Source organism: Dermochelys coriacea, chromosome 4 (genome assembly GCF_009764565.3).
Source record: "Dermochelys coriacea isolate rDerCor1 chromosome 4, rDerCor1.pri.v4, whole genome shotgun sequence".
NCBI classification, from domain to species: domain Eukaryota; kingdom Metazoa; phylum Chordata; order Testudines; family Dermochelyidae; genus Dermochelys; species Dermochelys coriacea.
Window position 1 is genome coordinate 63,135,373 of NC_050071.1, and position 14,868 is coordinate 63,150,240.

General features: G+C 38.0%; 1 protein-coding gene across 3 annotated transcripts in view; it reads left to right on the forward strand.

Annotated features, from left to right (window-relative positions):
* The window catches only part of GUCY1B1 (guanylate cyclase 1 soluble subunit beta 1), a 70,947-nt gene extending 56,510 nt beyond the window's left edge, over positions 1-14,437 (forward strand). For 2 of the 3 annotated variants that reach the window (XM_038400888.2, XM_038400892.2), the window contains 6 exons: positions 370-567; positions 4,087-4,324; positions 4,771-4,911; positions 7,479-7,633; positions 9,205-9,331; positions 13,321-14,437. In XM_038400888.2, coding sequence (XP_038256816.1) covers positions 370-567; positions 4,087-4,324; positions 4,771-4,911; positions 7,479-7,633; positions 9,205-9,331; positions 13,321-13,344 — 883 coding nt within the window. In that variant the 3' untranslated portion in view covers positions 13,345-14,437. The remainder of the gene's footprint in view (positions 1-369; positions 568-4,086; positions 4,325-4,770; positions 4,912-7,478; positions 7,634-9,204; positions 9,332-13,320) is intronic. The other variant, XM_043513294.1, reaches the window with a different exon arrangement.
* Positions 14,438-14,868: the final 431 nt, after the last annotated feature.

A 14,868-nucleotide genomic window follows, 5' to 3' on the forward strand; every position in this document is an offset into this window, starting at 1 on the left:
GATAACACATTCATATCCTTTGTGGAGCGGGCACAGGTGGGAGACTGGTAACATGCACTGAACAGTAGGTTACAATAGCACTGCTATTATTGGGGGGGTGTTATTTTAGACATTTATAAAATGCATCAGTCAGGGCTCTGTATGCACATGTACAGTAAAAAAACATGCATTAGTGCGTACAGTTACAAGATAGTTGATGGAAGCTACTTGTTTTACTGTACTCCCAATCTTTTAATTAAATGTATTACCTCACTATTTACCCATTTATCCCCAACCCCTGCTATTAATCAATATTTTAAAGGATTCCTTAGGCAAGTTTAGTTTAATGTTCATTTCATTTCTAATGAAATACATTTCTCTATATAACAGTGTGATGAACTTGGATGATTTAACCAGAAGAGGGTTATATCTGAGTGACATTCCGTTGCATGATGCTACCCGTGACTTAGTCCTTTTGGGAGAGCAGTTCAGAGAGGAATACAAGCTGACTCAAGAACTGGAGATCCTCACAGACAGACTTCAGCACACACTAAGAGCACTGGAAGATGAGAAGAAAAAGACAGACACGTAAGAATTAATTCCCAGTTTTAAACTGGAACAAAAACAACTGGTAATTGTGGAGCCAAGAGAGCACAAACTTTTTTTGTCTTTATACTGTTGTATATTCTGAAGGTTCTCAAACATTAGCAGCAATATAGAATACCACATGCATGGAAAACTGAAGGACTCCTTCCCTTCTTTGCTGTAGAGAGCTAAAAACTAAAGCGAACCAACAGTCCCCATAGCTTTAAAAATGACATAAGAGAGCAGTGTTCCAGAAAAGCATCTTACTGAGGCTGCATTAGCCAGAGTTAGTGACAAAGTGCCAATGATGCAGAAATCACTCTATAATTTACTATGTGCCCTGTAAATAAAGGAGATAATTCATAGGGATCAGGCTAATTGAAATAACATTGAGAGTTATAATAAAGTAGTAAATCATTCTTGATCTACCATATGTAACATTTAATTATGAAAATTTAAATTTGAAAATGACAGAAAACACAGCCAGGCTAAAAGGAATTTGATTTTCTTATTTGAAAACTGTATTACAGTCTAGAGGCAGACAAAAATAAAAGACTATTTAAAGTCCTGCTATGGTATGATGCTATGAATTTGGCTTTTCTATGCCTCGTGAGAGGTGAACTAGTGCACAATACATTGAACATGCAAATTATTACTATTACATAATATTCTCTAAACAGGACTCAGAGAGAAGACTAGTTACTGGTAAATTAAGTAACTGGCTCTGAGACAAGCAGGATTTGACGAGCAGTCAAATGTCCTATTTGAAAAATACTCACCAGTGATGTAGTAGCAAAGTTTCTCCAGGTCTGTCAGTACCTAATAGGGATGTTGACAATATCCTGCCATCAAGTCTGTTGTCCTATTGCTTATCCTGTAGAGTAGTGTCTGTCGCTGTAAATGAGTGGCAAGGAAATGATGAGTTGAGGAACTCGAAAACAAAGGAAGCTTTAAAAAAAACCCATTTTTTATTTTTATTTTTTTGTTTGACTCGTAGAAACACTTTTTTACCATCAGTGAACAGTAATCTGTTTGGCACCCAACAGGAAAGGCAGCATGAATTATTACTATAACACGCCAGAAAATAGTCCAGAACTATATTTAATGCAACAGAAAGGTTGCACAAAAAATCAGAAAGTCTAAAAGTTAGGATTCCGGTGACAGTGTTAATTGAGCCATGTTGCAAATCCTATATGTTTTTTGGCATCTGTATACAATATTAGATTAAAGACATACCTTGCGGTAATAGTTTCAAGATGCACATTAAAATAGGAATCTAGGGAGTGAAAATGCTGTATCTGTGTAATACACAACTTCCACTGTTAGAAGTGTAACTTTTGCATTTCTAATTTTTAACTTTATCCAAACCATTTTTGCATGCAATTTGAGTCTCTTTAAAAATAAATAAATAAATCTATTTTAAAATGTTAGCTTTTAAATTGTCCCAGTTAGGCTTTAAATTTCACACCTCACTGAGGTGAATAGAGTGTGAGAGTGGAATGTTCCTACCTTTGCTGCTTCTCTTATTTAGCTGGAGACATTTTTCTATAAGACTTGGTTAGCAGGGGCTGCAGCACATCAGTATAAGATCACCTTTTTTAAAATGAAAGTTTAAAATTTCAAGTATATTGTGGAATCTGTTAAAAACTTCAAAATGTTCTTCATGCCAGGGATGTCTCCTCTATAGTATCGATATAGTTCTTTGTTTGATGTGGTTTGTTTTTTGGAGGCATATGCTATTTGAGTTTGAGTGAGGCATTTAAAATCCTCCCTGACCCATACTTGGGTAGGATCTTGTGATCAGATCTATATGGGCAATCCCCCGTCCTCACACAGTGTCCCATTGTGGTTAATGGAACTTTATGCAGGAAGAGGAGGCCACCTGCACAGGGCTGATTGCAGGAGTGGTATCCCTCTGAGCAGCAGTCTGAGAGCATCAGCACCAATACGCAAAAATGTAATGAGAAAAAATATGGAGTGATGTCATAAAAGACTTTAAAAATATTTAAATGGATGCATTTTGGACATGCTCAGAGATGATTTTTCTTTTGCTGTTAACTTGTATTTATAAATTATTCCCTTCCTCACCAAAACCTAGAAAAGCATATACTCTTCAGTTGGGACTTTGGATCCAATCCTGCCACGTTTGCTTACTTGTAAACTCACTTAAATCTGATAGATGTTAGTACCATCAGATTGCAAAACCGTTCTGCCTAGAGTTTTCTGAACAGACTTACAGCAAAAAATGACAGAAGTTTGAAACTTAGCATAGAAATAGGACTCAGCCATCCAACCTTTATTTATGAAAGTAGCCCTTGCTCATGTAAGTAGTTCCAGTGAAATCTCTCTTTTGGATTTGCTATCCCCAACACCAGAACTGTACCTCATTCCTTGTACTTGCTGATGGCAGGGACCAAGACACGTGATTTCTTGTGTGTCATTGCATAAAGGGAGGAAAAACTCCTTGCACCCTCTTTCCCTCCCTTTTTCCACACATGCAGAAGGCACCACAATCATACCCATAAGTTGCAAGAGAGTTTAGAATTGCATAGGGAGATCAGGGATGTATTAAACCAGTTTAAATAATTCCAGTAATTGAGACTGTACACTTTGATGTGTTTAAAATAAAATAATTTTAGAAAATTCTATCTATTATTCTTTAGGGAAATGCATCTATCCATTATTCTTATCTCTCTTCCTTATCTTTCTCATCCTGTTTATTCCTTTCTTCTCTTAGCTTTCATGTCTCTCTTAGCCTGTAGTTTATTGCAGGCTGAATAACCGATGAGATCTGCCAGAACTTTAAAATGCATAATTTTAGATTGCAAAGTAGTATCATTTTATCTGAGTTACCATCAGATTTTTTTTGCTAAGCCCTGAATTGTTCCTGCTTTGCCAAATTGCTGAGTTTGAGTTCTGTACAGTGGCAGATGGAAAGCTGAAAAGGGGTGAACATGAGGGTAGAATATGGGCCTATGTGTATGATTTAGTTTTTAATTTGCATTGTGATTTACAATATACACTGTTTTTTCTTTTTGTCATATGGACTGTTCGATTTGTTGAAAAAATGTAATAAACCCTAAGGATGAGATACAACACTTGTGTAAATTGGTGTAGATCCATTGAAATCAGTGGAGCAAAACCAAGTTACACCAGCTGAGGATCTGGCCCACATTCTTTAGGAATAAGTAGTAGTAGTACCAGGTATTTTAACAGATTATGTCAAAGGAATTGCAATATATTTTTTCATAGTTAAGTGGTGGCTTTGACCTATTAGCACGTGTGTTTGGAATGTAATTGCTTTAACCATATGAACCACACAGATGTATATCAGAGCCTGGTGTTCAAGGAATAGACTCCATTATAAGCCTCGTACATCACTTAACTGTTAGAAATCGTTAATGTATAATAACCATTTACGGAAATATCAGGGTCATACTTAAATAATACATTTATTCATTTTCTTTCTTTCTCTCTCTCTCTCTCTCTCTCTCATATCCCTTACTTGTTTTACCTGTCTAGATTGCTGTATTCTGTCCTTCCACCGTCTGTTGCAAATGAACTGAGACACAAGCGTCCTGTGCCAGCTAAGCGGTATGATAATGTGACCATTCTCTTCAGTGGCATAGTTGGATTCAATGCATTCTGCAGTAAACATGCTTCTGGAGAGGGAGCCATGAAAATTGTTAATCTTTTAAATGACCTTTACACAAGATTTGATATTCTGACTGATTCACGAAGGAATCCGTTCGTTTATAAGGTAAACATGAGATTTTAGGGCATTGCTATTGTGTTGCTATAAGATAGTGTCATAAAATAAATATAATCTCAGTTCATTTCATTGACTTTAGATGTTTTTACAACTTTGGTGTGGATTTAGTCCACAGTGAAGAAAAGAACACGTCCACTGCTAGTTATAACAACATACAGAGTGAAGAACTCTTATTTGGAATGCTGCACGTTGAAATAAATGCATGCAATCATTAAAATAAGTACTTTTAGGTAAATAAAGGTAGAATAAGCTGCTAATCAATGGATAGTGAGCTCTCCAACTAATTTTAAGAAGTTGTATACATGAATCTCCAAGGATGTTAGGAGTATAGAAAAAGGTGAAGGGGAAAGTATTTGAAGTGTCTAGCAATCTTAAAAGAAACACCACAGTAGCTCTAGCTTTCTGAAGCATAATTCCCAAACATGTTTTGATAGGTGGAGACAGTTGGAGACAAGTATATGACAGTTAGTGGTCTACCAGAGCCATGCATTCATCATGCACGATCTATCTGCCACCTGGCATTGGATATGATGGAAATAGCAGGACAGGTTCAAGTAGATGGAGAGCCTGTACAGGTTAGTATTTATCCAGGATTCAGTAAAGACTTGTTGAATTTTTAAAAAAACCACCACTGAAATACAATAAAACTCAAAGTCCAGCCTTCACAAATTTTATTATTGCTAGAAGATGAGTGATCTTTTCAGTGATATGAAGAAACAGATATATGTGTGATATAACTCATCTCCCACAAAACCCCAAAACATAGTTACTGTGTTTACCAATCTTAAGGACCAAATTCTGCCCATGGCCATGTATGTTTGGCTGCCATTGATTTCAGTGCGAGCTGCAACTGCCCATCTGAGTGCAGTATGTATTTGCTTGAAGCACAGAGTATAGAACAATAGTGTTCTCTCAACAACCCATTTTGATTCTGGTTCAGAGCCATGGGAAAATCTTTCATTCTAGAGCAATATTTGTTTCCATAGGGATTCGTTGAGGTGGAGAATGGCAGTTCTGTGACTACTAGAAGTTACATTTTGAATTAACACCGAATTAGAGGTCTTGCAATAATCTCTCATTTTCAGAAAAATAATCACAGGATAAAAAGGCACATTCCTATGTACATGAATGGAATTGCCCATGCATCTGACAGTAGTGTATTAGCTCCTGGGTGTTTCACTCTATTTGTGAGCATAGAAGTGGAGAAGGCCTGATCTGAAGCTCTGCAATAATTGAGAAGTCTGTTAAAGGACTTAGCCCATTCTTCACAGTGAGAAGCATCTTTGCCAATAAGCATCTTGTCTGTATGAAACTGAGCCACAAAAACCCCACTGAACAAATACTATCTTTGTAGGGTTCTTTGAGTGTATGTAACACATAATTCACTTGTGACCTTTTTATCACTGAATAAAATCATTATATATTAAATGGTTGGGATCCTCCATAAGTAAGAAATCCGGCTGGCTCCTGTTCTTGTATAATTATAAATTTGGAGCCAATTGTTACAGGAGATGAATTGGGCTTTGTTAAAAATGTAGTGAAATAATTGCAAGATTTTTCCCAATTTGTTTGTATATGTACAGGGTTTAACGGAAAGGGACAAGTTCTTAATTCTGAGTCACATTTTTTCCATACAGATTATGAGGTACACTGTAGGATGGTGCCTTGTACTTAATTCAGTAACTGCTTAATTTAATCAAAACAGGAACCAAACTATTTGTTTTTAAAATAATATTACTCCCACCCATTCTTCTGATTACTTTAGGCATGGATTATGAATAATTCAATCATCATTTATAGAAAGAGGCCATTTGTCAAGGCTTCATTGGAGGTACGCATGATTTACACCAGTTTTCCTCAGAGTGGAATTATGCCCCTCGTTAGCAAAAATAGAGACTATTCTGAATGCAGGAGAAATAAAACAATCTCACAGAAGAACTATTTTAACAAGAGGTGAGCTCTCACTCTGGAGAAGCTCCATTGGATATATGCTTCTGTAACAGAGACTTTGGCCCCATGATTTTACCAAAAAGCTCTGTAATTCAGACATTATTCCTAACATAAGTACTGCCCTGTGCTATCCAAGATGTGCTGTGTACCTTGGTGATCAGATGGGGTTAGTCATTAATTTCAGGCAATGGACTTGGTGAAAGGAAAAGGAAGACGCACTATCACCCTTGTAGATGTGTTCACACTGTGAGATTTTTGAGTTATGTATCTGTGTGCTCAGTTCAGATTAGAAATTAGCATTTATAAAGACAGTATGCAATATGTTAGATTTAAAAGTTGCTCATTACTCTTAAATTTTAACTTCAAAATCCTTATGTTACTTTTTTAAAACAAGAACATAAGTAGGTAGGTAGATAGACAGATAGATATAAAAGTCACCTTGTGTCCTGTGCACCTAATATGTAAACCTCTGTGTTTGAAGTCTCCAGGTGGCTTAGGTAGCATGCACAGTAGCCAAATTCTGCTCTGAGTTGCACTCAAAACTCATTAAAATCAATGAGTGTATTCTTATGCTCTTCCTTTGTGGGGTGCAACACAACTCACAGCCTGGGCAAGGGACTATGGTGATGTGAAGCCACCTTTGTGTCCTTTCAGTTGTGGACTGCTACAGAGGTTGAAATGGCACCTGATGTAACTTAGATAGCCCTGGAGGCCACATAGAATCTTGGATAGTACCACACAGAATCATCCTAACAGTGTCTACTGTGGCCCTTAGTCTCCATTCCCCACCACCAGCACACTTCTGCACCCGGATTTGTGGAGTGGGCCTCATAAGAGAGCCTGCAGTGATCAGTATCCTGTGCCAAGATAATTCTCCAGCCAAATCTGTCCTTATGCTTTGAAAAAGTGGGCCTGATTTTTCCACTGCCTTGCACCTTGTATAGTCTTGTACAGCTGTGCAAAATGTGTGTAGAATTCTACCATTCTGAATGAATAGCATTTTACACTCAGTCTGCACAGCAGTAAATAACTACACATGGTGTAAGGCGAAAAAGAATCAAGACTGGTGTCTTATAAAACATAAACTCCAGCATTTAGAAAATGCATATTATATGTATTTAGTTGGAAACATTAAGTTAGTAAAATTGATCATGAACTATAAAATATTCAAACTTGCTTTTTCTTGTTAAAGATAACAATAGGTATCCACACTGGGGAGGTGGTTACAGGTGTCATAGGCCAAAGGATGCCCCGCTACTGTCTCTTTGGAAACACTGTTAATCTAACAAGCAGAACAGAAACCACTGGAGAAAAAGGAAAAATCAATGTTTCTGAGTACACCTACAGGTGAGAAATGCAGAACCCCTTCTTGATAAGAATTTCAAAAGAAACAACTTTATCAATGTACCTTTAAAGTAACTTTAGAGGTGATAGTGACAATCCCACTCAGTACATTACTGCACGTGTATTTTCATGAAATGTTGTGTCAAGTTACATTACCACGAATCACTCTTTCCTTAGGAAACAATTATATTCAGCCGCCAGAATTTGTAGTGAGACATGATAATCGCCTTCAGATATTTGTTAGGGTTCCCCTGAGATCTTCCACTCAGGTTACCCAAGAATTCAATCAGACTCCAGGCTTGTCACTCAGGTTCCTTTATTTGGCATAAAGCAAAGCTATACTGAGTTGACCAGACTCAGGTGTAGGGGGTTGGTACAGGGGGTATCACACATCCAAAGTTATGCAGCAAACTTCTTCCTTAATATACATTTTCTGATGGGGCAAGGCCAGATGGCTATAGAAAAGTAGTGGGAGATAGATATATTCGCTCCAGGCTAAACAAATCCCAGGTTAAGTTAAATGGAAGCTGCTCCAGGTCAATTAAGACACCTGGGGCCAATTAAGAACTTTCCAGAGACAGGGAGAATGCTATGTTGATTGGGACACCTGAAGCCAATCAGGGGCTGGCTGAAACTAGTTAAAAGCCTCCCAGTCAGTCAGGTGGGTGGGCATGTCAGGAGCTGTGGGAAGAAGTTGCGCTGTTGGAGAGGCTGAGTAGTACACACCATATCAGACACAAGGAAGGAGGCCCTGAGGTAAGGGTGAAGTGGAGCTTGAGGAAGTGAGGGCTGCTGTGGGGGAAGTAGCCCAGGGAATTGTACATGTCATATTTCTAAAAGGTCAGCTACCATAGCTGATACTATTAGGGTCCCTGGGCTGGAGCCCGGAGTAAAGAGTGGGCCCGGGCTCCCCCGCCACCTTTGCCCCCGATTAATCACTGAGACTGGGAGAAAACAGAGACTGTGCAAGGAAGGATAACTTCTCCTCACTTCCCTCGCTGACTTATGATGAAAATGGCTCAGTAGACTGTGACCCTTGTCTCTAGAGAAAGAAGGGTTACGTGGAGGGTCATAGTGAGCCTCTAAGGCTAGCAAAATCCACCAGGAAACGCGGGATCCATGGAGGCAAGGACAGAGCTTTGTCACAATTTACACATTTCATTGCATTCACTATATGTGTTTTGGGACTGGCTTGGTTACTTTGTAGGAACCAACCCCTGTAGAGGATGCTCTGTATATTCACTGTCCATGAATGACTTACTCTTTCCCTCATCTTATGTTCCAGGCTTATTTTATCCATTGTTACCTTGTCCATTGTAAATGGTTCCCTGGGTGTTCCCCCCTTATCTTAGCTAATACAAATATTCTTTTTCCAAACTACTGATGGATTTATCTCCCTAATTCGGTGTCCCAGGATATGAGTCCTCACCCATGTCCAATTATTCATGTTAAGCCCAGCCTACAATATTGCCTGACAATGTAATTAATGTGCCCCTCAGATGTAGCATGTTTAATGTTTTGTGTGTGTGTGTGTGTGTGTGGAGGGGTAATCTAATGTTTGTTTTTAATTTCAGGTGTCTTATGTCACCAGAAAATTCAGATCCTCAATTTCACCTCGAACACAGAGGCCCTGTTTCCATGAAGGGTAAAAAAGAACCAATGCAAGTTTGGTTTTTGTCCAGAAAGAGTACAGAGACAGAGGTACGACTAGCCAAAAAGTAATTCGTTTTTTAAAACAAGGCATAAATACAAGAAGTTTAATCCAAACCATTGAGAACCATTTTCACTTGCAAAACTAAATGTTCCCTACAAGAAATGAACCATTTTGTAAAATGTTGTTCCATTAATGTGTTTACTGTCTTGACAGCAGATGAAAGGTCTTGATTATTTATCTTTGCTGTTTATGCATTCTCTAAAAAAATACTTTTGTATTTTAAAAAGTCCTTGAGGGAATGCCAAGTGTTTAAATATTTATCTGTCCTTACAGATTTTTCTATTATATTAGACTTTTTAATATACAGTACATCTCTGTTTAGCTGACATGTATAGTTAGTGCCATTTGAAAACTCTCCATTTGCCTGCCTGTAGTGAGTGCAATACTGCAGTCTCTTCTATTTTTAGATGCCAGTCCAGCAACTACCTCTGTATGGGCTCCCTATTGCAGTCAATGGAGCTCTGTGAGGGTACAGGATTCTGCCTGGACAGATGCTGTTGCATGTTTAATTTAGGAAGATACAGAGTAGAACTTTGTAAAAGCACTGAAGTGACTTCAGAGCCTGAATCCCATTTTCAGAAGTGACTTAAGGAGCAACATCTCAATACCTTTACAAATCTGGGCCTTAGCAGCCTAAGTCTCATTCAGAGTCCCAAGTGCCTAAATCTCTTTTGAAAATGGGATTTAGGCTGCTAAGCCACTTAGTCATTTTTGCAAATTCTACCCACAGTTCTTACTGCAAGTATTTGAGCAAGCAAATGCTGACTTTTTAATGGTATCTACTAAATGCTGATATTTCTTATTCCAGGGCAGTATACTTCAGAGAACAGTCTGTATTTTCTCTAGAAAACTTATCTGTAGTCTTTAGCACAGACTCGAAACTTTCATGAATATTCTCTGTCACCTTTTGATGATACTTTGCTAGTTGTGTTTTATACCCATTGCAGAATATACCGTAGTTTCATATGACTGACGTTTCCCTTTGAGATCCATAGTCAGAGGTAAAAGAGGTTTTATCAAAACACTTTTCACTTTTCCCTACATTATTACCAATAGAGATCCTATTTAACAAAGCTTGTGTTATTTTTAAATGTAACGTTAGAGAGGAATGCACAGCCAGGTGGGTACTACCTGCTTTAGCCTAGACATATATTTAAAATAGATTTTGAAAGGGTACATATATCAAGGCTGCTTCTGGTATTAATAATATTTAGTACTTCCATTATGTAGCAATTATCTAAACAGCTTTTTATTAACACTAACTATTCATTCTCTCAACCCCCTTAGGAGGTAGGTAGGTAAGGATAATATTGTTAATCTTTTTTACAGAGGAGGAAACTGAGGCAAACGAACCCAGCTAGAGACGCCTTGGGCTTGATTTCCAGAAGCACTAAGTACCTGCAGCTCCCATTGATTTCATATGGAGTTACAGGTGCTCAGAACTTCTGAAAACCAAGTCTAAGGTGTTTCAAATTGAACTCCTAAAAATTGAGGAACCCATGATTAATGGCAACTTTTGACAATTTGTCTATAAGTAACGTGCTTATAGCCACAGTCAGAGATGTCATTAGAACTCAGGAGTTGATGGTTCTCAGGTTTTTGCTCAGAAGGCTAGATGCTACTGTAAGATAAATGATTAACAATAGACAACTGACTAAAATGTCCATATAAATGAGCTGCTCTGCTGACTCATTTTCATTTACCCTTTCACAAATCATTAGCTAGTTCTAAAACACTAATAGAAAGTAGAGCACAGTACCTTTTAGAATACCGTTAGGTATATTTTAACTAAAAGATTTGTGTAATTTTGTGATGGGGAAAAGAAAAGGAGTACTTGTGACACCTTGGAGACTAACAAATTTATTTGAGCATAAGCTTTCGTGAGCTACAGCTTGCGAATACAGACTAACACGGCTGCTACTCTGAAATTTATTTGAGCATCCGATGAAGTGAGCTGTAGCTCACGAAAGCTTATGCTCAAACAAATGTTAGTCTCTAAGGTGCCACAAGTACTTCTTTTCTTTTTGTGGATACAGACTAACACGGCTGCTACTCTGAAATTTGTGATGGGGCTGTCCATTGTATGAGGTACACACAGGATTATTTCACTCTAGTGTTAAGAGTTATAACGAAATTATTTGTTTTACAAAGCATTATAGCCATCCTTATCACAGGACAACAACTCAAGCTTTTTGGTTCTGCTCAATCTCTTTCTGGATAGCTGACCTAACAGTTTCTGTAGATGTGGCCTAAGCAGAGATCTTCCCCAAAGGAATAAGTCCCTGATGTGCGCTGGAGAATAGACCTTTACACCTTTCTCCCAGAAGTAGGGAAGCTCGGTTTTGTTCTGGATAAAGCAATGCCTCTAGCTCTGCCTCAGACCAGGTGCTACATAAAGGCCTTCTGCACTTAGGGTAGATTTTCCTAGAATTCCCAGACATGCCTCACTCCAATCATTGGGCAGTTTCCTTCAGACTGTGATGGACTAATAGAATTATTTCCTTGACTGATAAAAGCCATGGATCTCTTTTGTTTTAGCTTCTTACTAAATTCAGATGTACACACAAATACGATGTTCCTGTACAGTAGGACTCCTCCAATCACAGAAGAAGAGCTCAGTGTAAGCTCAAAAGCATGCCTCTCTCACCAATAGAAATTGGTCCAGTAAAGGATATTACTTCACCCACTTTGTCTCACTGATATCCAGTAGGGGCATTCCTGCATATTGCAAGGAGTGAATCATAGAATCAGTTAGAGATTAAAAAGATTTCTTAAATTAACCAGATCATCTTCCTGCTAATTGTTCTCTCCAATACACCAGTGAACTTCTTTTTTTAATCTCCATTACCAACATGAATCAATTAATCAGAATCAGAGATAATGTGCCACTTCCGTCCCCTTCATCCCAGAAGGCACTCATGAAATCACCTTCGCTAATTAGATCACAATAATTAACATAGGAGGCAAATGTTTCCAGCAAGTGGATAGAGATTTTATGACAAACCTGAAAAGGCCCTGAGCCTCTGCAGTGTCAATAGATAGCAATGGAAGTTGTAGTGGCTCAGCACCTCTTAGCTGTGTCATCCAATCACATAGTGCAACATAATTACCTCCTAGGAGGCTCTGCTTTCCAAGCACCCGTATTTGCTTGCATTTTGTGTTCTTTTTCTGTTCTCCACATAAGCACTCAACAATTTTAGGACTGCGTCTGAACTGAGCATTGGCAACAGTAGCTGTGGCTCTATCTCTTGTTTTGCAGTTCCTGATGCCCTTGTTTACATGTTTTTAGAACAAAGTGCAGCTGCAGCTTCACTCCTGACAGGCAGGTTTGTTTTAAAAACACAGAACTAGGATGGCCCAGTTAGTAGAAAAGCTAAGGTGTTTTTGTTTTATCTTTTTATGGTTTACAACATTCCAAAAGGTGAAAATTGCAGCCAAAATAAAGAGAATAGGGAATAAAAATATTGGTTACTTAATATAACATCCACCATATTGGAGGCAGCTGATGTAAGTATTGCTAAGATCCCTACAGATGCCTCATACCCCATGTTTCCCATTTTCAGAGACTCTTCACTTACTCCTCACACTGCTCGTTCCCCAATCTTATCCCAAACGTATTCCCTCCTGCAATAGCAATCTCTCTGAGTTCACATGCTGCAGCATAAATGGCTGGAAGTGCTCTGTGACTGGGGTAGTCCCATGTCTTCACTATTACAAGGCTCACAGGAGTCTTGGACAGTCGGGGATATATTAGGGTAACTTGTCACGTAACTGGTGGAATTGTCATAATCCTACTAATAAGGCACCCAAAGCCTGTGATCCTGGCACAACAATATTCCTGCTTCACTATGCACTGTCTTCTTTATTTGTAATAAAGCCGCAATGAAAAGTATCAAACTTATTTTGTCACTGCATGTCACATTGCTGTTTCAAAGAAAATCTCTTATTTCTCAAACTTCCCTTACATGCACTCAAGGAAATAAAGCAAGATGTTTACTGAGCTGGGGGAAGAGGAAGAGGACGCTGGATAGGGTGCAATGCTGTGTCCCAAACAACTTACTGGTCTGGCAGTAATGATGATTTGTGGGTATTACTTCATTTTGCATTTCTCATTTGCCTATCTGCCCCACTCTGAAAGTATCATATTCACTGCTGGATCTCTTGCTGTTATTTGGCTCAGCTTTTGATATTATTTTATTTTTGCTGTGGGTGTGTATTCCAAGCCCTTTTTGTGGCTCATGTAACCTTTGTTATGTCCTGATAGTACTTACTGAATAACATTATGCAATGTGTGTGCCATAACTAACCCTTTTAATCTGATGCTTCTCGTATGTGCTTTTTATCTTCATTATCATTATTAAAACTATTCTATTAATGCTGTCCATTTTCCTTCAAGATGTCATCATGTGGTATTCCAGTTCCTTCAGGGAATAATACTTGACATACTGTGCTAATTAGTGATGAGAAAACAGCTCTTTTGATGTTATTGTACAATTTCCACCTGTATATATTGCATGTACATTTTTATATTGAAAAGAGGGGGTTGGTTGTCTAATACTGCAATTTGAATCATGTGTAAATGTAATTCTATCCAAATGCTGGTCTCTTGCCATGTAGTTTTCATTGGTTTATATTAACTGAATGCAACTGACTTGTGCATAATAGATTGCTGGACAATTTTGTGTCACTCACAGTGCTTTTGTTCATTTCCAATGGATCATAAACACTGAAAGGCACATTGGTGGGACAAGGTTGTCAGGCAAAGCCTTTTGTTTTAGTCTCTTTTTAATTTTCAGAAGTGATTTTGTTTCAGCCCTTGGAAGAATATGATAATATTCTGGACAACAAGTCACAAATAATTAAATTAGTTTCAATGTATAGGGCATTCCTCTTGGAATAATACATTCATTCTTAGCTCAATGATATTTTCTGAGTATCTGCTTTATATAATTATATGTTAGTACAATGCAATTACTTCTGTGCACAAAATAAAAGTTTGTCTATAGTAATCTATCTTATCAGCACAAAAATATATGTATAAATGTTTCATGCTAATGTGTAAAAGGAACTGCAATAAATTATTTTTTCCATTGGTCTTTGGAAAGTTTTTTCTTCAATAAAAATATCTGAATATTACACTTGCTATAACATATGTATCTTCTTCTTAATTCTATTATATGAAGTCTGAATCTGAATCTTTCCCATCCTGTCAAATGTCACTTAGGGCATTAACAAGGCTCTGTCATCCTTGTCTATCATGCTGTTTGCTGGAATGGCTCCCCATTGTATTTCTAAAGCTTAACTTTTTTTATGAGAATAGGTTATTGGTCTATCATTCAACCCCCAATTTTGAGGATCAGAGGACTGCTTTTCATCTGGTTCCTTTTTGTCTCTTGACATATCCAGCTGAAGTACCCTTAGCAGGAGTTAAAACTCCTGCCAGCATAGCTCACAGGGTCACTGGAGCACACAAGCCTCCCCACCAAGTCAAGGGAAGGATTATGCAGAGTGCATTCTTCAGCTA